At 46.9% G+C, this 22,381-nt stretch overlaps 1 protein-coding gene across 1 annotated transcript; it reads left to right on the top strand.

The window, feature by feature from the left end:
- Positions 1 to 481: 481 nt before the first annotated feature.
- On the top strand, positions 482 to 1,235 carry LOC142814003 (uncharacterized). The gene has a single exon (XM_075891961.1). It carries the CDS (start codon positions 482 to 484, stop codon positions 959 to 961), a length of 480 nt encoding a protein of 159 aa, XP_075748076.1. The 3' UTR covers positions 962 to 1,235.
- Positions 1,236 to 22,381: the final 21,146 nt, after the last annotated feature.

The following is a 22,381-nucleotide window of genomic DNA, read 5'->3' as shown; positions in this document are numbered from 1 at the left end:
AGGAGCCCAATTTATTGAACTATGAGCTATACATGTAAAATTTTAACCTCCGACGGGTGTTCGCTGTGTATCTGGTAAACAATTCGAGACGTTGTCCGGTCGTCTCATTGTTCAATAACAGCGGCCTACAGATCGGCCGGGTAAGTTTTGTGGTCGAGCAGATTTTCGTGGTTATGATACTGATAATTAGACACGTTCTAACCACGTACAATTTTCTACGAACTTGTCATTCATCGGTATTTTGGAAAGTGCTTATCTTATGCGAATGAAGAGTTGCTGTTATGTACTGACCGGCACAAGTACATTTTATCGCTTATCACCCACGCAAGCAGCAGTGGCCTTATGAAGAGTTAACAGCGATTCTATAAAAGAACTGAGCATCAATAAACCTATGTTCATTTCCCAACTAAGCGTCTGACTGATTCACTACATTGGCGACGAGGTGGACCGGCCTGGCGAGGCCGCCATCAAAGAAGGCGGGATGGCTATCGGCAAGATCGGCGATTATCGTCTTGGCACGGACGCGTCTTGGGATGAGTACGTCGAACAGTTGGAAATATTTTGCATCGTGAACAAGATAACAACGGATGAGCAAAAGAGAGCAGTTCTACAGAGTTGTGGCGGTGATGCAGCGTACGGGTTCATCGTAACTCTGGTGAAGCCAGTAAGACCGACCGCGGCAAGTTACGACGAAATCAAGACGACCGTTCGCAGGCACCTGCACCCGAGGCCTTCCGAGCTGAACGCAAGCTTTTGGTTTTACAGAAGAAACCAAGCTTCTGATGAATGGGTGGCAGACTACGTCACCGCTCTGCGTAAGCGAGTTGACGACTGCCGGCTCGGTGACAAGCCGTTACCGTTGGACATCATGATGCGGGATCATTTTGTCTGCAGCATCAAGAATGAAGCAGCCCAGCAGGGACTTCTCGCCGAGCAAAACCTTGCGTTCCAGGTCGCGTAAGACATGGCCCTGACAGAGGAAGCTACATTGCAACAGCAGCAAGACATACGCTACCAGGGACGATACAAAAGAGAGCCAGAGGCGAATGCAAGTCACTCGCATAGAACAAGAAACCATGGCGGGAGGTTCCAGTTGTTATTGCTGCAACGGTAAGTGCGCTCCGCATTCATGCAGCTTCAGATAAGTTGCATGTTTCAAGTGCAAAAAAAAACAATTGGACAAAAAACAAAAGCCTATCATTCAAAAGACAAAGTTAGAAAGTTAAAAAAAGTACTTTCCAGGAGCAGAAGAAAAAAAAACACGTTAAAAGCAAGGGTGCTTACGAAATGACCGAAATATTTTTTATTTGTGAAGTGATTGAGCAAGAAGAAAAATTCATGGTAGACGTATAGATTGAAGGGTAGAATGTACCCATCGAAATTGATTCTAGAATATCACGCTCAATTGTGAGTGAAGACACGTTTCAAGTATTCACGGCAAAGCAAACTACAATACTCACCCATGAATCAAACACAATGCTTTTAACCTGGCCAAAGGAGGCTTTGCCCACAGTTGGTCATGCAAGTGTTGTGGTGACATTAAAGGGCCAGACGGCAAAACTCTTTGTTGGTAGAGAAGAGGCAATAGCTGGCTTGTGCGGAACTGGTTTGGGCCATTCGGTATTCAGCAAACGAATGTTGAAGACGTGACTTCAAAATTTTCTGAGGGGTTTATTAGTGACCTTTCTGGCTTTAATGGACCACCAGCGCACATCGAAGTGAAAGCCGAACCAACGTTTCTGAAAAGTCGTCCAGTCCCACTATAGCAATGTAGGACGACGTGGCCAAAAAAGTGGATCACATGGTTCAACAAGAAGTCTGGGAACCAGTCGAGTACTTCAACTGGGGCAACTCCGCTGGTGGTAGTAAGAAAAAAGACGATACGTTAAGTCTCTGTGGTGATTACCGCAGCCCGGTCAACGAGGCCGTTAAAACCAGCAGGTGTCCTTTGACCGCCTATGCGGAAATACTCTCGGGTCAAGCAAGATATTCACTAAGCTCGACCTAGCTCAAGCTTATCAAGAGCTTTGTTTCGATGATATGTCAGCCGAATTACTGTCAGTGAACACTATCAATGGGTTGTACAAGGTCAGACGGCTGCCATTTGAAATTTCTGTCACGCCATGAATGTTTGAACGAGTCATCGGCACATTCTTGCCAGTTATTCCTGGCGTTAAGGCTTATCTTGACGACATCATTTCCGGGCGTAGCGCAGCAGATCATGCAGAAAGACTTGACACTGTATTGGTGCGTTTGCAAAGAGCGCAGCTAAGATTTAACAAAAGAAAGTGTGAATTGAATCTCAAATGCGAATCATTTCTGAGTGAACTTCGGCTACTTTGAGCGTATCTATCTATAGCCGCTCACGTTTGGGTGCTCGCGTGGTCACCTGTGATGCGGGTTCTTGTTGCTGATTTGTTTTTCTCCCGGGCTGAGCCTCAGAGAGTTTTGTTAATAAGGACAAAGCCGTTCGGTTTCCAAGAAACACACAAAAAGTTTAATTGAAAAGTAAAAAGGCAAAGATTCCTCACAAAACAAAACACTTAATAAACAGTTGACTGGACATGACGAAACACATCTGTAAACACCCAACAAGAACGTTCAAAGTCAGTAACTAAACCTAACGTTCGAAAGGGGCTGAGTGAGGGGAGTAGCGCAAGAGTATCGGTGCAGTCTCACCCACAAGTTGGTTTTCGGCGGTGATGAGAAACCGGAACGCCGTGACTCCTGCGTCAATGCGTGGGCTGGACGAGGACGAGGGAACGCTGGCTGCTGGCGACACGTCGAAAAGCCCTACCAAATCGTGATGGTTTCGGCTTGAGGAGCGTGGACACGTCGGAGACGGGAGAACGCAGGCTGGTGGCGACGCGTCCGGGAACTAGGGTCGACCTAGTCAAGCAGCTGGGCGCACAGCTCGGGCCCGGAGCCCGACGGCTGTAGCTCTCCTGCCGGAACCGAAGTCCGCAGGCTCTGGAAAGGAGTTCAGGACCGGATGGCCACGGTCCTTTGGAGCGGGAACCCGACAGCAGGAGGCCCCGGCCGGTGGAAGTCCTGTAGGCTCGGGTCCGGAACCCAACGGCCCATCTTCAGCGCCCGGTCCGGTGACGACCTTCCGCTTGCACTGCCTGCCTCGAATTCCCCTTGCTCTGGTCTCCCCAGGCTCCTGCTTCAGCTCTGGCCCACTTGTCTCGTTCTCATTGGAGATACTGCTGTTTCGTGGTGTCAAGCCATTGGGCCTTGAAATCTCCGTGTTCGCTGCCCATTGGATGTTTTACCTTTTGTTTACTTCACGTCCTGCCACGCGTCCTCGTGCTTGACGCTCTTTAACGTCGTCATTCTTGTTTAAGCAGCACCGCACGTGCACTCTGGTATTTCTCCTTTTGTTTTTTTTTTTCCGTGACGCGCACTTTTCGAAGGCGCGCACTTTGAACGCGCACCACACATCACATACGCCCCCCTTTTATTCAAGTTTTTTTTTTTTTTTAGAAAAAAAAAACTGCCGATGAGTGCGCGTTCTGCACTACGTCACAATTAAACCACATATTTGCACCACGCAGTTCAACACATCACCGGGCTACAGTTCGCTACATCGTCCAAATGTCCACACTTAAACTTTAGATTCACCCAATTGCATTTAAAAGTTCTGAAACCCGGAATAAACCTTTTTACTACAAAATCGACTATGGACAAAGCTACTTGTGTCCGCATCTAAAAGTCGAAGTCCAGAAAGAGCTACCGGTTTTCTAACCCTACACTCAGGTTATCGCGTCCCAAACCAGACGCACTGCCCTTCTCGCACGTTTCGAAAGTAACTGTGGCAAACATGCTTTTATGCACTTTCGCTGAAACGCGTGTCTGCGCCCCCGCCGGCCACATGAACGCTTACCGGTCACAGAGGAACAGGGCGCGGTCTCGAGCCGTCGGCGTCGACACGAAACGCACTGAGACACGAATGTCCAAATGCCACAATCTCTCACACAAATGCTTTCTTTTAGTTCACCATCTAATGAACACAAGCTCGGGGTGCCCTCAGCAAGCCCAAACGCTCCGACAAGCGTGTGAGGTTCCTGGATTCTTGAGAAGGGATGCCGTTGTGCTCGGTCATTATACAGCTCATCTTGAGTGGACTTAATTATAGGTTCAAAACCAATCACGTTCTCAGGTTCAAGACCCTGTCTGGCATTCTCCATACCTACTATCGAGCCCACCTCCGATTCGATACTGTTTATTTTGAAGAGTGCTTCAGCACTCCCATCGTGTTTTCTCGGACAAATAGCAGTTACGCTATCCTGTGAACTAGAATCCCCTCTCTCTCTGAGTGAGATATACGTATGGTCTAGGACCATTGACGTGGTGCCTGCTGCTACCTCTGTCGGTACAAAACAATCAGTGGCCACTATATCAGAGCCTTCATGGCATTCGCTGCCATCTTCCCAATGACGTTCTAGCGCTCCTTCCATGGAGCTATTGAGAGGTAGCCCTACCCCTTCCCGAAATGTGCTCGGCCTTTGAGACGTTCTGATACACACCTCATTCTGAATGGAACTTCTTTGTTCCCTGCTATCGAAGCTTTGCTCCACAACATTTTCCACAGCTTCTAGGTCGCCCATATCCAGGCGCTCTTCTTCATAGGTGCTTGGCCTCTCAGAGGTCCCCAAGCAGCTAACGGAAGTAATATGTTCCCAGCCAGAGAAGCTTTCCGTCGCTTCAACAAACTCCTCATGACTCCTGCCTTCTTGGCTGTCCACCTCTCTGCCTTCCTCTATCTGAGCTTCTCGCTCCGAAGTAAGGCTGTCGCGAGGCTCGAGGCCAACCTTGCAGGAATCGACTTCCCTCCAGCAAACGCTGCTATCGGAGCAAACATTCACCGCTTGCTCGTGCCTCCTTTTCGCCATCGCAAGCTCGAGTCGCCGCTCGAAGTCCACCCTCTCTAATTGGAGCTGCTGCTTCAGTATGCGTGTCTGACGCTCTAGCAACACTTTATTTTCACGCGTTACGCGCTCTAGCTCCTCCTTCTTAGCTCTAAGCACCAATTCAAGCTTTTCCTTCGCCGCCTTTCGTTCTGCAGCCCGTTGCTCACGCTCCCTCTCCATCCGCTCCTCGTACCATACTCTAAACTCCGCTCCCGTCAGTCCCATTTTATCCGCCAACTCAATTAACTCCCACGTGTTCGTCATCGTGTTAACCGCGTCAAAAAAATCTACTGGAAAAACAAACGACTTTGTCCTGTCGCTGCGGACGCCAATTTGTGATGCAGGTTCTTTGTTGCTGATTTGTTTTTCTCCCGGGCTGAGCCTCAGAGAGTTTTGTTAATAAGGACAAAGCCGTTCGGTTTCCAAGAAACACACAAAAAGTTTAATTGAAAAGTAAAAAGGCAAAGATTCCTCACAAAACAAAACACTTAATAAACAGTTGACTGGACATGACGAAACACATCTGTAAACACCCAACAAGAACGTTCAAAGTCAGTAACTAAACCTAACGTTCGAAAGGGGCTGAGTGAGGGGAGTAGCGCAAGAGTATCGGTGCAGTCTCACCCACAAGTTGGTTTTCGGCGGTGATGAGAAACCGGAACGCCGTGACTCCTGCGTCAATGCGTGGGCTGGACGAGGACGAGGGAACGCTGGCTGCTGGCGACACGTCGAAAAGCCCTACCAAATCGTGATGGTTTCGGCTTGAGGAGCGTGGACACGTCGGAGACGGGAGAACGCAGGCTGGTGGCGACGCGTCCGGGAACTAGGGTCGACCTAGTCAAGCAGCTGGGCGCACAGCTCGGGCCCGGAGCCCGACGGCTGTAGCTCTCCTGCCGGAACCGAAGTCCGCAGGCTCTGGAAAGGAGTTCAGGACCGGATGGCCACGGTCCTTTGGAGCGGGAACCCGACAGCAGGAGGCCCCGGCCGGTGGAAGTCCTGTAGGCTCGGGTCCGGAACCCAACGGCCCATCTTCAGCGCCCGGTCCGGTGACGACCTTCCGCTTGCACTGCCTGCCTCGAATTCCCCTTGCTCTGGTCTCCCCAGGCTCCTGCTTCAGCTCTGGCCCACTTGTCTCGTTCTCATTGGAGATACTGCTGTTTCGTGGTGTCAAGCCATTGGGCCTTGAAATCTCCGTGTTCGCTGCCCATTGGATGTTTTACCTTTTGTTTACTTCACGTCCTGCCACGCGTCCTCGTGCTTGACGCTCTTTAACGTCGTCATTCTTGTTTAAGCAGCACCGCACGTGCACTCTGGTATTTCTCCTTTTGTTTTTTTTTTCCGTGACGCGCACTTTTCGAAGGCGCGCACTTTGAACGCGCACCACACATCACATCACCTCCTTAACTGGGTGGGAATCAAAATTAGCATGGGAGGGTAAGATGGTTTGACGAATATGACGCCCTGGTCGAGACATGAATGTCACAGTACCGTCGTGTACGTCGTCAAACAATTTCCACCAGACAGTGGCACATACCCATGGGCAGGTGTCGCTGGTATGCGGGTATGTGCCACAGTTGATTGACACTTAGTATTGCCACAGGTGATTGACACCCAGGAACGAAAAGAACTAATGGGGAATTTTAACGCGCGAGCGTGAAGAAATAACCGACATCGATAGCGCAGATCTGACGAATGCAAAGAATAAATGTCAGGGTCCCAGCTGGGATTGAACCAAAGCATTCTGCGCGGCAATGAAGCAGTTTACCACAGAGCTATATACGCCAGATCTGGGAACTACTTTTTATATAGACGCTAATCTTAATGAAAAGTCAATAGGGTTGGCAGTGCTGCCTCCCCGAATTTACAAATACTACATATGTACGCCTTTGATACCGCTGTCAAGTCGGGTTACATCGATTGTGGTTAGTTGCCATGTGCCGAAGTTGATTTATGTAGCATTGTCCAGGGCCAGCATGCTCGCGATAATCACCGCTTCATATCAGCTCCTGGTGTTGGTAATAAGCAAGTTGCAGTTGGAATCTTTGCGCAGCTGCAAACAACTGGTTATATAAACATCTGCGACTCTTCAACATATGTATGTGCGTGCAACTATTGTACACATATTTTGCGTCCATTCATGACTTGTCACTCAATAAAAAAATTTCAACACGGTCACGTTCCCTCCACATGCTTCGCCTAACGTCAATTCCCAGGTACGTGAGATCTGCCGAACTTTTTGGGACACTGGATTGATAAGGGATCCGCCCAAGCAAGACTGACGCCATCCAGCAAGCGCCAACACCCACTGGCAAGGAAGAGTTGCCAGCTTTTTTGGGGCTACTGAACTTCTACAGCAATTTTCTCAAAAGCATGCAGGACCGAAGCGGTGGAACTCCTATACCGGCTCTTAGAACAAGGACAGCGAATGGGAGTGAAAAGGGGAGCACCAACGAGCTTTTGAGAAGTTGAAAAAGTTACTTGGATCCGATGCAGTACTTGTTTGTTATGACCCCGAGCGTCCCTTGATACTGCGCTCTGACGCATCCCCCGTATAGGGGTGGGGTCGGTGCAGGCCCACAAAGCTGCTGACGGGAAGGAGCAACAGATAGCTTATGCTTCACGTACTCTTGGCGCAAGTGAGCGTAACTACGTCCACTTCAGTGGATGCGACACTGCCTCGGCGCAAAGCTCAAATTGACAAAGAGGGTCTAGCCGTCGTCTTTGGTGTTAAAGGATTTCATCGGTACCTTGTTGGGCAAGAATTCATGGTGATTACAGATAACAAACAGCTTTTGGGTTTATTTAACACGGGCAAACGAGTGCCGGAAATACTGTTGCCCAGAATGCTGCGCTCGATTTCGTTGTTGTTTGCGTATAACTATCGCATTCAGTACAGAAGGGGCGAGGACAGCTCCAACGCTGATACACTCGGTCGAATTCCAGCTCCCTGGGACGAGGAACGAACCTCAGACAATTGGAGACATGATTTTACCGGAAGCTCTCGAGTGTGCACACTTACAGGCACCGGATATCAAGCTTATCAAAACAGACAGCGTCTTGTCCAAGGTGAAGGACTATATCCTCAGTGGTTACCCCGCCCCGGTGGTCTAGTGGCTAAGGTACTCTGCTGCTGACCCGCGTGTCGCGGGATCAAATCCCGGCTGCAGCAGCTGCATTTCCGATGGAGGCGGAAATGTTGTAGGCCCGTGTTCTCAGATTTGGATGCTCGTTAAAGAACCCCAGGTGGTCGAAATTTCCGGAGCCCTCCACTACGGCGTCTTTCATAATCATATGGTGGTTTTGGAACGTAATACTCCACATATCGATCAATAAATCCCGAGTGGTTGGCTTTTGACACAACTACACAACACGTTTACACCATACGAGGTAAGGAAGACCATGTTGTCATTGCACCGGAATTATGTACTCTGAGGAGATCGCGAGATAATTCCAGAAGCCGCGAGAGCGCGAGTTCCTCAACTCCTGCATGCAAATCACCCAGGTATGAGTGCTATGAAAGCAGCAGCTGGAGGGCTCATGTGGTAGCCAAACATGGATCGCCAAATTGAAGATCATGTACGGTACTGCCAGCCATGTCAAAGCAATTGATAAAGCGACCCGAAGGCCCCCGTTCACTTTTGGGTCAAACCAGACCAACCTTGGAATCGTTTGCACATAGATTTTGCGGGCCCAGTCAAAAAAGATGTATTCCTTATTGTGGTCGTTGCATAGAGCAACTGTGCCGAGATTGAAATCATGTCGTCAATGATGGCTGCGGTCGTTGTGATCTAAGAAAAATGTTTGCGACAGATGGCGTGCAGGGGTTATTGTTTCTGATAACGAAACGGCCTTATCATCCGGCACCTTATCATCCCGCCAGTAACGGTAGAGCCGAGAGAATGGTAAGGGAAGTCAAAGAAGCTTTAAAAAAAATCAACAGGAAGGATCAGCACAGTGCAAGATTTCGTGGTTCCTGTTTAAACAGCACGCGACGCCCCATTTGGTCACAGGAAAATCTTCAGCAAGAATTATGATAGGGGCGAAGGCTGAGAACGGCGTTGGATCGCCTTCATCCGGACCGACAGCATGCGCATGATATTCACCTTCCAGAGACAAAAAGGTACTGTATCGCTGACACTCTCTACTCTAGGAACTTCACTCCAGGTCCCAGGTGGAAATCTGCAAGAGTGGTGGTGGTCGGAGGCCCGGTGTCATACACGGTCCAACTGGATAACGGCGAGCGCCATCGCCGACATCGTAACCGGCCCCGCTGCAGTGGTCTAGTGGCTAAGGTACTCGGCTGCTGACCCACGGGTGCCCCGCCACGGTGGTCTAGTGGCTAAGGTACTCGGCTGCTGACCCGCAGGTCACGGGATCAAATCCCGGCTGTGGCGGCTGCATTTCCGATGGAGGCGGAAATGTTGTAGGCCCGTGTACTCAGATTTGGGTGCACGTTAAAGAACCCCAGGTGGTCAAAATTTCCGGAGCCCTCCACTACGGCGTCTCTCATAATCAAATAGTGGTTTTGGGTCGTTAAACCCCACAAATCAATCAATCAATCTGACCCACGGGTCGGGAGATCGGATCCCGGATACGGCGGCTGCATTTCCGATAGAGGCGGAAATGTTGTAGTACCGTGTGCTCCAATTTGGGTGCACGTTAAAGAACCCCAGGTGGTCGAAATTTCCGGAGCCCTCCATACAGCGTCTCCCATAATAATATCGTGGTTTTGGGACGTTAAACCCCCAAAAATAAATCAACATTGGAACCAACAGAGAAGTACCTGGACGAGTTGCGAGGTCTTCAAGGGTACCGGGATAGGTTGCCACACTGAGCTTTTTCCCACGGCAACATGACCCCAACCACAGCCGACGATTCCGGAAGCAACTGTAGCGGGGAGGCCACGTCAAGCTGCTCAAGAGGCTAGCACAAAAGCCCAACAACAGCAGCTGCCGAGTGCAGAGACATCACTGGCAAGCCCGGAGTGCCAACCAAGATTCGATCGTGCCATGAAAGCCGATGCACGTTCGACGGCCTATTCTACGTTATGGCAGTAATGAATAGCCCAACGTAGCTTTGTATTCTTTGCATAATTCTTTTGGAAGGAAGGATTGTTATGTACTGATGTCACAAGTACATTTTACCGCTTATCACCCACGGAAGCAGTGGTTGACTTATCACAAGTTGACAGCCATTCTATAAAAGGACTGAGCATAAATAAACCTACGTTCATTTCCCAGCTGAGCATCTGAATGATTTACTACAGCTACCATACGTGTTTTTTTCTCTTTTCACTTTATTTTTCTTCCGTTATAAGAAGAGCGCCATGTTTCAGGATAAATACGAAAAAATTCCAATTAACACTCACTGCTAATGTTTTTGGTGATTCGGAATGTATCCGATAAACTCTGATTTTATTAAGGCATTCTGGATGTTGAAAGGGAATTTAGAACGACGACAATCGTCAGTGAAAATGAGCGCACCTTCATCAATGGCAGTCTGCTCGTAAAGTATGCTTGCGTCTATTACAACACACTTTAAGGGTGTAATGGAAGCAAACGTAGGTGTCTGATAATCGAGTATTTGTGCTTCTGAGTAAACATGTAGGTGTGGTAAACTTTGCAGAAATCTAGAATACACTTGGTATGTTCGCATATTTTAAATGCGAAGCATTTCTTAGCGAACTTTGGCGACTTTGAATCTATCTATCTATCTATCTATCTATCTATCTATCTATCTATCTATCTATCTATCTATCTATCTATCTATCTATCTATCTATCTATCTATCTATCTATCTATCTATCTATCTATCTATCTATCTATCTATCTATCTATCTATCTATCTATCTATCTATCTATCTATCTATCTATCTATCTATCTATCTATCTATCTATCTATCTATCTATCTATCTATCTATCTATCTATCTATCTATCTATCTATCTATCTATCTATCTATCTATCTATCTATCTATCTATCTATCTATTGATTGATTGATATGTGGGGTTTAACTTCACAAAACCACCATATGATTATGAGAGACGCCATAGTGGAGGGATCCGGAAATTTCGACCACCTGGGGTTCTTTAACGTGCACCGAAATCTGAGCACACGGGCCTACAACATTTCCGCCTCCATCGGAAATGCAGCCGCCGCAGCCGGGATTCGATCCCGTGACCTGCGGGTCAGCAGCCGAGTACCTTAGCCACTACCACCGCGGCGGGGTGATCTATCTATCCGCCTTCGACTTTTAGCTCTCCTGGTCTTGGTATGCATAACACTTGGTATGGCAAGACATGACTGTATGAAGAACATATCTGACTAGTCAATAATGAAAATCGTGACATGTATGACATGAATGCCATGATTTCCATTTCATGGTCCCGCAGCTCTTGCGGTGGTTTCGTTCACATGGCATGTTGCAAAACTGGTATGTTATGACATGATTGCATGGCAAACACAAACGACAGACACTAATATGATAGTCATAAGATGTGTGTCATGTAACAACATGACTACATGCCACACTCATGATGCTCTGGCAGCCGTTTCGCTAGCTTCACTTGTACCAAATTTGGTATTACGGGACGTGAATGGATGACGAAGGTATGATACCGGTGTAAACATGATAAACATGAAATGCATGTCATGTAACAACATGACTACATGCCACGCTCATGATGCGCTGGCGGCCGTTTCGCTAGCTTCACTTGTACCAAATTTTGGTGTTACGGGACGTGAATGGATGACGAAGGTATGATACTAGTGCAAACAGAATAAACATGAATTGTGTGCCAGCAACATGACTACATGCTACGCTCATGATGCGCTCGCGGCCATTTCGATAGATTCAAATGTACCAAACTAGGTATTACGTGACGCGAACGGACGACATAGGCAAATGACACAAACAAACATAATAACCACGACATGCGTGTCATGTAACAACATGATTACATGCCACATTCATGATGCGCTCGCTGCCGTTGCGCTGGCTTCACTTTTACCAAATCTGGTATTACGTGACGTCAGTGGATGACGAAGGTATGTGACTGGTGCAAACATAATGACAATAAGATGCGTGTCATGTGAGAGCATGACTACATGCCACAGTCGACGCGCCAATATACAATTTGACGTGACGCGGTGCGCGTGCTCACCGGCGTTCATTTCGTCGGGTCACACCGGTGTTGCCACGCCAGGCACCGGTCCTGCCATATACTCGCGGGCGCGCGCCGCGCTGCGTTGCTTTGACGTATGCGCCTCTCAGCGCGTCCGGTGTCCCCTTGTCACGAAAAGAGGGAGGTACAGTGTTGTTTGGGCAACGCATTTACGCGAAATGCAGCATGTTGCATTTCGCGCTGGTTACGGTCGCGCCGCGCCGACGGACGCTGGTCGCGTCGGTCGCGCCTGGCCTCAGACTACAGAGTGCCCGCGTTTTGCTAACGTAGCGTCCCTGTGCCCAGCGTGCGCGCGCGTCAACGCTACATTGCACTATATTGGGCCCTTCATGATGCGCTAGTAGCCGTTTTGCTAGCTCCACATATACCAAATTTAGTGTTACGTGACGTCAACGGATGACGAAAGTATATGACTGATGCAAACATGATAATCCTGACATGCGTGTCATGTAGCAACATGACAACATAGCACGCACGTAGCATGCTCACTTTCTTTTCGCTAGCCCCACATATACTCAATTTGTTATCACATGACGTAAAAAGATGACAAGGGTAATCGACACATCCAAACATGATAATCATGACACGGAGGTCACGTACAACATCATTTACCTCCAACTCGTAACGTTGTGCTGATTTTACAGTGACATGTCAACCTTTCTCATTCTTGGTTCGCATATCATCGATTCCCACTGTACATGGGATCTGCCGATTTTCCTTTCATGTTAGCGTATGTGGGGTGACAAAGATGATTTAGCTGCATCCTGAAGAACATTCGGTGTGTGTTAATATGAGAGATGTTGGTGTAAAAGATATAAATAAATCATCATGTATTTTCGCTTTACAGGCTCGAGCTACGTTCGGGCCGATCATACTCACATGCACTGAACGAAATTCCCCATCAAACCATAACCTACGCGCAGGCTTATCACTTTAACATGCTATTGGAGCTGCCGTTACGCTTGGCGCCATGAACGGTAGGGAAAACAATAAATTGTCGGTCTATTAATCCTCGTTTTGCACAGCTGTTGGGATGGCTCAATGCTCTCGCATAGTTCAGTACGAAGTGCTCGAAATCGTTAAACACTTTTTCTATGCCCACCAACTTAGGTCTTAACTATTTTTGTTGACTACGCAATTTTCGCCAACAGGGCCTCATCAAGTGTGAGGTCCACGGGACGGCTTTATGCTCTCCCACAGTAGGGTACCAAGTGCTTTAAATTGTTAACCACTTTTATGGGCGAAGCTCCTGAAGCCGCGCCTCGTGCGCCCGCGATGTATGTAGTAGTTGTAAGTAGTAGTGGTGGTATGTATACTCGGAGACAACTTTCTGTGGCAATAAAGGGAAGGCTGCGTGGGCGGAGCTACTGCTACTGTACTCCTCCGTGAATTCGTCCAGTTCGGCTCGCGTACCGAATGACGGCCACGTTCATGTAATACCGCTGCACACTATTTGACACGTCTGCTTACACAGCCATTTGTGAGAGAAATTCGACACTTGCTTCTTCGGCGAGTCGTCGGAATAGCTGGAGGGCGTCGCGCGCTCACCTGAAGACGAAGACGCCATTTCGACACTGAGGTGCACGTCAAACGTGCGACGTTTTAAGACGTGCAAAAACGCGAAATGACTCTTTAGAAAGCAACAACAAATAATGGTATCTCCTCGGCGCGTGCAGCGTCTCTACATAAACAGCATCTAGTAGAAAATAATGTTGTTCTTTTTTATCTCTTTCGCGCGGAAAGCACGGACGCATTCGTGGCACTATATTCCACAGCGGTGGCACATGCCCACTTTGCCTCCGTTCCTTCTCTTCCGAGCCCCAGAAAGTTGTCCCCGAGTATAGCCCAAGGAGGATTAAAAAATTTCTTTAATCCTCCTTGGTATAGCCACTTCTCGTTTAGTCCTTGGAATGTCTGCTGGCTGGCGGTTCTTGTATATGATGAATACATGATGAAAATATGTGAAATGGTGGTACTTGGAGTCTTCACTAGATGTACGGATAGACGGACGTATGGACGGATGGACAGCCAGCCAGCCAGCCAGCCAGCCAGCCAGCCAGCCAGCCAGCCAGCCAGCCAGCCAGACAGACAGACAGACAGACAGACAGACAGACAGACAGACAGACAGACAGACAGACAGACAGACAGACAGACAGACGCATGGATGGACGGACGAACGGACGGACGGACGCATGGACGGACGCGTTGACGCATAGACGGACGCACGGAAGCGAGAAAGAACGCACGGACAGACTGATGGACGCTTCGCCCCAGTCATCATCATTCGCTCCGTGGATATGCTGGGATTTTTTTTCTGAAGAACCACTTTAACTAAAAAAAAAAAAAAAACAGCTTTTGGCTTTCAAGGTGTTCCGCGCCCGACCCAGTTGGGATTTTTGTCGATGCGGCCTAATGAATCCTGAGGCCAACGGGAAGGCTTTCAGCCCTCCCATAGTAGAATAAAGAGTATTCTAAATCGTTAACCACTTTTTCTAAACACTTTATTTATAATAAAATGTCTCTACTAAAGCCTTTCAACAGGAATTTCGTGACCTCCTTGGACAGCTCTATTATATGCTCTCCCAAAGTAGAGTATTATGTAGTCAAAGTTGTTGAACATTTTTCGATAGATACGTCTGTCCATGCTTACATCCATACATCCGTCCGTCTATCTATCCGTCTATCAATGCGTCCGTGTTTCTGTTTGTGCGTCCATTCATTTGTCCACCTGTCCGTCCGTGCTTCCGTCCTTCCGTCAGTGCGTCAATCCGTCCGTCCGGATGCTCGAATGGATGAATGGATGGATGGACGGATGGAGGGATGCTTTGCTCACTGATCATCACTCACTCAGTGGATCTACTGTGAATCTTTTGTTGTAGTATACCACTTCGTCTCCAATTGCGTAGTACTGGCAATACTAATATTAGGTCCTTTAATAATAAGTCCTAATAATAGGACCACTGCGTCCAAACATTTGCAGGCTACGTCTCGTCATGGTTTAGCCCGGCGTAACACGGCCACTTGCCGCCACACGCTTCTGACCAGGGACAGTGCCACCGCAGTTTCACTGGAGACTTGCGTCACCACTGGTGACCTAAGCTGCCAAGCTCGGTTTCTTCTTTTGTTTCTCCAATCGTTCGAGTGCAGCGTCGGCATGCTCGCAATAAAAGAACATATTTTTTTTTTATGTTGGGATGCGTATTTCTATCGACTCGGCATGTCGCACTTTATTTTTCACCATGAAGGGAGGCTGGGAAAAAAAGCAGAGGAGCAGGTTGACTACACGTCCTGCCCCCAAAACGTACACTTTTACGATACAATACATTCGTGCATATGAACAGCCTTGTTGAGAAGATGAATAGTAAGTGAGAATAAAAATGCAGAAGCAGGATTATCAGCAAGAATGCGCCGTAATAGTGTTTCAAATACTTATGAATAAGATACCGCTATAACCGCGTATTTCGCAATAATAAACACCTAATATGGGACAATTGGGAACTTATGAGAAACCTGCTGTGATAAACACGGTATTCTTTCCCGAAAAAATGAAATCCGAAGAACACTTTCCAAATGTCAACAAATAGGAACCCCGGAAACTCGGAACCCCGTAAACGGTGATGCTGTTTGTATTCGAGAAACTAAGGGTTCTCACAACACCTGCCATCTATCTGCTAAGGGCTCAACTAATTTTAAAGAACGATGGTGCACAGCTTGTTAAGAAGAACGCGAGATGGCGCCGTATACGCGCTCCGGAAAGAATTGGAAATACATGCATGACTTGATGACGCGGAAACAAGTGTTGTGTCGCTTGCAGGTTTCAGACTTCGAGTTGTAAGTCGAAGAATTATCGCTATATGATAGAGCAGAAGCTCTCGAAAGGCGTGTTTTTCATCCCTGCGCTGTGGACCCAGCTACTCTTTTCTTTCGCGTCTCTTACGTACTCATTGCAAAAATTTCTTCGGAACGCCCGCTAGTGTACCGAATTGAGGCTTATGAAAATCTATATAGCTAGGAATATAACATGTGTAGTAATGTCATTCCTCTCGCCCTTGAACAGTATTTCACCTATAAGTAAGCAGAGGAGTTTAATTACTTAAAAAAAAAAGATCTTCAGTCACTTATATACGCAACGCAAGTGTAGTTAACATGATCCTGTCAAGAATCGTTCGGAATCGCGCAAATGTTCCCGTTCGTGCGGTGTGCCGAATTTCAGTGCTTTTTGTATTTTTGTATTTATGTATTTTTCGCTTCATCAAGTAATATCTGTGTTTCGTTTTAGCACATATACTTTTGGCTAGGCACGTAAGCAAAAAGGGGTCCAGCCCCCCATCCCCTCCATGGTGTTGCACAGTCGGTTATAATTCCGGCCAACGTTTTCGTTTCTTCTTCTGTTTGCAACGTAAAAACTTTCTATTGAAGACTTGAACTCTGTACGCCCCTCCCCCGAAAAAAAGTTAAATCTTGGTGACGTGTCTGCCTCGCAGAAATTCTGGTGTCAGTGTCAGTGTCGGCATGATTGGTTGTGAGCAAAAATCATCATCTAATGCGCGACAGAAGAAATTAGAAAGATGCAAATAAATAAATAAATGATAAAAAATGGGCACGACCCAGCACGCCCGTGAGGTGGTGTCGAGGCAAGCCCTTGACGTCCCCTCATGGGAGATCTAGGCCCGGCCACCTAAACCTGCTGGTTTCTTATAATAAAGTTTATTCCTCCTCCTCCTCCTCCTCCTCCTCCTCCTCCTCCATTCATATAATCGATTCCTACTTGCAGTGGGAATCGATGATATGCGAAGCATGAATGAGGAAGGTTGATATGTCGCCTTAAAATCAGCACAATGTCACGAGGCGGACGTACATTATGCCGTACAAGACTTTTATGTGACGACTATCTTATTTGGACGTGTCATTTACCTTCATTGCCTATTCACTGTCACGTGATACCAAATTTCGTATATGTGGAGCCATCGAAACAGCCGCGAGCGTGCAATCACCGTACCATGTAGTGATGTTTTGCATTACATGCATGTCACGATTATCATGTTTGGACCTGTCAATTACCTTCGTCGTCTATTCACGTCACGTAATACCAAATTTGGTATATGTGAAGCTAGCGAAACGGCTGCTAGAGCATCATGAGCGTGGTATGTAGTCATGTTCTTACATGACACGCTTGCCATGATTATGGTGTTTGTACCAGTCATATACCTTGTAATCAATTCACGTCAGGTAATACCGAATTCGATATATGTGAAGCTAGCAAAACGACCGTGAACACACCGTGAGCGTGTGGCGTGTAGTCATTAGTTACATGAGAAGCATGTCAGCATTTCAACGTTGTTAAATAACCCCAGGTTGTCGAAATTTACGGAGCCCTCCACTACGGCGTCTCTCATAATCATATGGTTGTTTGGACTTGTCGTTTACATTCGTCGTCCATTCACGTCACGTAATACCAAATTTGTTATATGCAGTGTTGCGACACCGGGTCCTGCGGGTCTCATTCTGGTAGAGGGCCCCTGTCCTTAGGACCCATAGTCCAACAAGTGAAATGAGGTGCTTGTAAGAACGACAATTTATTTACATGGTTAGTAACGGAGATTTCGAAAGGAAGTGATCAAGTCATCAAGTAAGTATGAGCACTCTGCAGAACTGAACAGGAACTAGAGCTTCAGAACTCTAACTGAAAATATACAAGAAATCTTCCGCTCATATAGCGCCGCGTTGCCAACCCTGGGCGCATTGTCCACTGCTTCAGCCAATACGGCACTCGATGGTCTAGGTGCTCCCCCCACGAAGGCGGGAAAAGACAGCACACAATGCACGTGGAGAGGGCACAGTCTACACGATGCCCAAATATGGTCACGAACGCACTGCACCAACGTTTTGCACACGTCACCAAGATTTGACGCACGTCCGACGATCCTAGATGACCTTGATTTCCAAGAACTCTTCTGGCAAGTAGGGTTTGGTTCGAAAGACCGGCTCCTGGTACACGTGCCAAACTTGCCTGACTGCGTTCGGGTAGGACGATGTAGTGGCCCGATAGCTTATCGTAAAAACATGCTACTCCATTTAGCCGATCCTTTGGATAGAGGGGTAAGGAGGAGTGGTTGACTAATCCCTCGTCGTCGAGGTGCTAAGCGTGCTCCCGCAAGGGCTGCAGAAGACGGTGCCTGTTTCCTTTCCTTAAACAACACATTTAATCTCTCGTCGTTCGCTAGAAGTTACGGCTTAACTGCAAATTTCCGGGACTTTGCTTCTTCTAGAACAAGCTTTGCTTCTCCTCGCAAGGTGCAGCCACAACCAGTTTAGGTTTTAGCTTTCAGCCCAAACTGCAAATACCACGCTGGTTCTGGTCTCTCCAGATTCACGGTCACCTCGAAAGTGGCCCAGTTGCCTCATTGTTTCCCTCGAAAACCTTCAATGGAGTCGAGTTCACAATGACCTTTCTTTGGTCATGCATTTTCTTAGCGCCGAACCAGTCCTGGGACCCCTGGTTCACGTTTTGCTAAAAGGAAATCACCAGTTCACAAACACCGAAAGACTTCAATAATGATGACGGTCATAACAGAAGCTAGCGAAATGGCCGATAGCGCATTATGAGCGTAGCATGGAGTCATGTTTTACATGACACGAATATCATGATTATAACGTTTGCACGTGTCATTTACCTTCATCGTTCTACGACGTTACATATTACCAAATTTGGTGTATGTGAAGCTAGCGAGACGGCTGCGAGTGCGCTATGAGCGCTATAGCATGTAGTCATGTGTTACATGACACGCATACCATGACAATTACGTTTGGACGTGTAATTTACCTTCGTCGTCCATTCATGTCACGTAATACGAAATTTCGTTTATGTGAAGCGAGCGAAAGGGCCGCGAGCGTATCATGAGCGTGGCATGTAGTCATGTTGTTACAAGACAAACATCTCATGACTATCATGTTTGCACCAGTCACATACCTTCGTCATCTATTCACGCCACGGAATACAAAATTTGGTATATGTGAAGTTAGAAACGGCCGTCAGTGCATCATGAGAGTGGTATGTAGTCATGTTGTAACATGACACGCATGCCATTATTTCCATGTTAGGGTCCTTAACTCGGTTTCTCCACGCAATCCTGTCATAGCATACCAGTTTTGCAACATGCCATGTGACAAAACCATCGCAAAAGCAGCAAGAACATAAAATGTGAAGCATGACATTCATGGCATACATGACATGATTTTCATGTTATGACTAGTCAATTATGGCCGTCATACAGTTATGTAATATCAAACCAATTTTGGTATTGATACCATTATCGAAACGGCCGGAAGAGCTAAAATCGTAGGTGGCTAGATAGATAGATAGATGGATGGATAGATAGATAGATAGATAGATAGATAGATAGATAGATAGATAGATAGATAGATAGATAGATAGATACGCTTAATGTCTCGGAAGTTTACTAGGAAATGCTTCGCATTTAAAATCTTGGAGTAGAGTGGGGACCGAACCAGGGTTGTCTGGGTCCAAGTGCGGATTGAATTTGGGTCATTTCAGTGGCAAGCGGATGTTCTACCATATGACCACGCCTCTGTTGTGGAATAGTGTAAGGAACTTCCTCTGCTTGGAAATGCAGTGTAAGTATATCTTTCATGCTTCACAAGCACACGCGCCCTGTATACGTGCTTCACAATGCACCATGAATTATTGCAATAATAATGCGTGGTACAACCGTCAATTGCCAGCGGGTGCCAGAATATGTGATTATCATAATGGCTTCGTGGTTGAAAGCCCGTATACCCCACTACAAAAGGCAGACATGCTACTGTACCTATTCTCTTAAGGTTGCGGTTCCACTCCCTCCATTTTGCCAATAGTTCGAAAAACGACACCAGGTGACGCTGCTCATCCACGTTTGCAAAAAGGAAGAGAGGCCGATGGTATACGGTTTTGTAGAAACACATCTCAGGGACATGGAACAACCTCCGAACAATCCGGACTACGCGTGGGAGTATTGTAATAGAACAGAAGGCAGCAGAAAGGGGGGTGGTATTGGGGCATTCATTCATAAAAGTACAGACTGGCAAAGGGTCAAGCAGGAGTGCAAGGAACATTTATGGCTAAAAGGGAAAGTGGCAGGTCAAATGACACTCCTTGGTTTCGTGTACTTGTGGACGGGAGCAAAGGCCAGAGAGGAAAACCAGGCAATGGTAGAGTGTATATCAAAGGACATTCAGGAGTTAGGAAGAGAGTGCGAGATAATTATACTAGGAGACATGAATGCGCACATAGAAGATATAGATGGGTATACCGACCCGACAGGCAAAATGATCATGGATATGTGTGAAAGGCTTGATTTGATCATTTGCAACAGTACCGAGAAGTGTGAAGGGCAAATAACATGGGAGGTAGGAAGGCTTCAGTCGACGATAGATTATGCACTGATGTCACATAGGATGTATGATAAGCTCAGGGAAATGCACATAGATGAAGGTGGCTCCAGAAGTCTGGGTAGCGATCACAAACGTATCAAGCTAAGTTTTGGAAGAGCAGTGAAAGTGGGAAGGAGACAAGATGAGCAACTACAGGAAAATTTTTATCCAGAAAGGCAAATTGAAATAGCCACTAAACGAATTGAGAAAGTAATCACGGAGGATAATAAGACAGTGTGGACATACACGAATCTAATTAGACTCTTTGAGCTAGAGCTTGCTAAGACGCGTGACAAGTCACCCCGGAAAAGAAGACACAAACCCAAAAGTTGGTGGGATGAGGAAGTTAAGAGAGCCATAGCAAAACGCCAGGAAGCCTCTAGGGAACACAGACATGCTAAGCAGTGGGGTGAACCGACAGATGATGTGGAAAGAAAATGGGCAACCTTTCTAAGCTGTAGAAGGGATGCATCCTTTCTGATCAATGAAAAGATTAGAAGGAAGGGAGCTCAGTGGCTGGCAGAAGTACATAAAAAAGATAGAAAGGCAGCTGCGAAATTTTGGAACCATCTAAACTTCCTAAGAAATAAGACGAGCCTAGAGCAGAACTTTATAACTACAGCCCAAGGTGCTAGGCTAGAAGGGGACGAAGCTATTGAATATATAAGAACAAGGGTGACAGAAAAATTTCAACAAAGAAGTACTTTATGCACCACAATAGACAAAGACGAATCAAGTGGTGCAATGGCTCCATTTTCACAACAAGAGTGGGAAAGGGCTGAGAAAAGGGTTCCTAGTAGTACATCAACAGGCCCAGATGGCATTCCAATTAGGCTGATAAAAACATTAGGTCCGAAGTCTAAGCAGGCTTTGAGAGAGGCAATGAGTACAGTAATAATTGATGGTGAAGTTCCCTATGGATGGAAACTTAGCAGGATGAGCATGATCTATAAAGGAAAGGGGGACAAAGCTGACATAAACAACTACCGTCCTATAACAGTGACATCAGTGGTCTACAGGCTGGCGATGCAGATTATAAAGGAAAGACTGCAGGAGTGGATAGAGGATGAGGGGGTGCTGGGGGAACTGCAGAATGGGTTTCGGAAACACAGGAGGTTGGAAGACAATCTGTTCTCACTGACGCAGTGCATCGAAATAGCAGAAAAAGAACACAGGCCCCTGTGGCTAGCATTTTTGGATATCAAGGGAGCGTACGATAGCGTGGTTCAAGAGGAATTGTGGGGAATACTGGACACACTAGGCGTGGAACATGTAGTCACTAATCTTTTAAAGGGTGTCTATAAAGGTAACAAGGTAGTTATAAAGTGGGAAAAACAGGTATCCAAGCCTGCAGAGGTAAAACGGGGGCTTAGGCAGGGGTGCCCCCTGTCACCCTTATTATTCATGATGTACCTACAAGGATTAGAGGCAAAATTAGAGGGAAGTGGACTGGGCTTCAACCTCTCTTTAGTCAAACAAGGAAAACTTATTGATCAGGCACTACCAGCAATAATGTACGCAGATGATATAGTGCTAATGGCCAACAACAAGGAAGATTTGCAGAGATTGATGGACATCTGCGGTAATGAGGGAGATAGGTTAGATTTTAGATTCAGTAGGGAAAAATCAGCAGTCATGATTTTCAATGACAACGAAGGTAGTGAGCTTAGAATACAGGAGGTCATGCTAGAGATAACAGATAAATACAAATATCTGGGCGTATGGATAAGCAATGGGACCGAGTATCTGAGGGAACACGAAATATACGTGACGACTAAAGGTAACAGGAATGCAGCAGTCATGAAAAATAGGGCACTGTGGAATTACAATAGGTATGATGTTGTGAGAGGAATA

Source organism: Rhipicephalus microplus, chromosome 4 (assembly GCF_043290135.1).
Source record: "Rhipicephalus microplus isolate Deutch F79 chromosome 4, USDA_Rmic, whole genome shotgun sequence".
NCBI lineage: Eukaryota > Metazoa > Arthropoda > Arachnida > Ixodida > Ixodidae > Rhipicephalus > Rhipicephalus microplus.
The sequence above is the reverse complement of the archived record's forward strand: the minus strand, read 5'-3'. Positions and strand labels throughout refer to the sequence as shown.

What these genes read in the sequence shown, in the direction of transcription:
- LOC142814003 (XM_075891961.1), top strand. Translation starts at nt 482, where the DNA reads ATGGCTATCGGCAAGATCGGCGATTATCGTCTTGGCACGGACGCGTCT.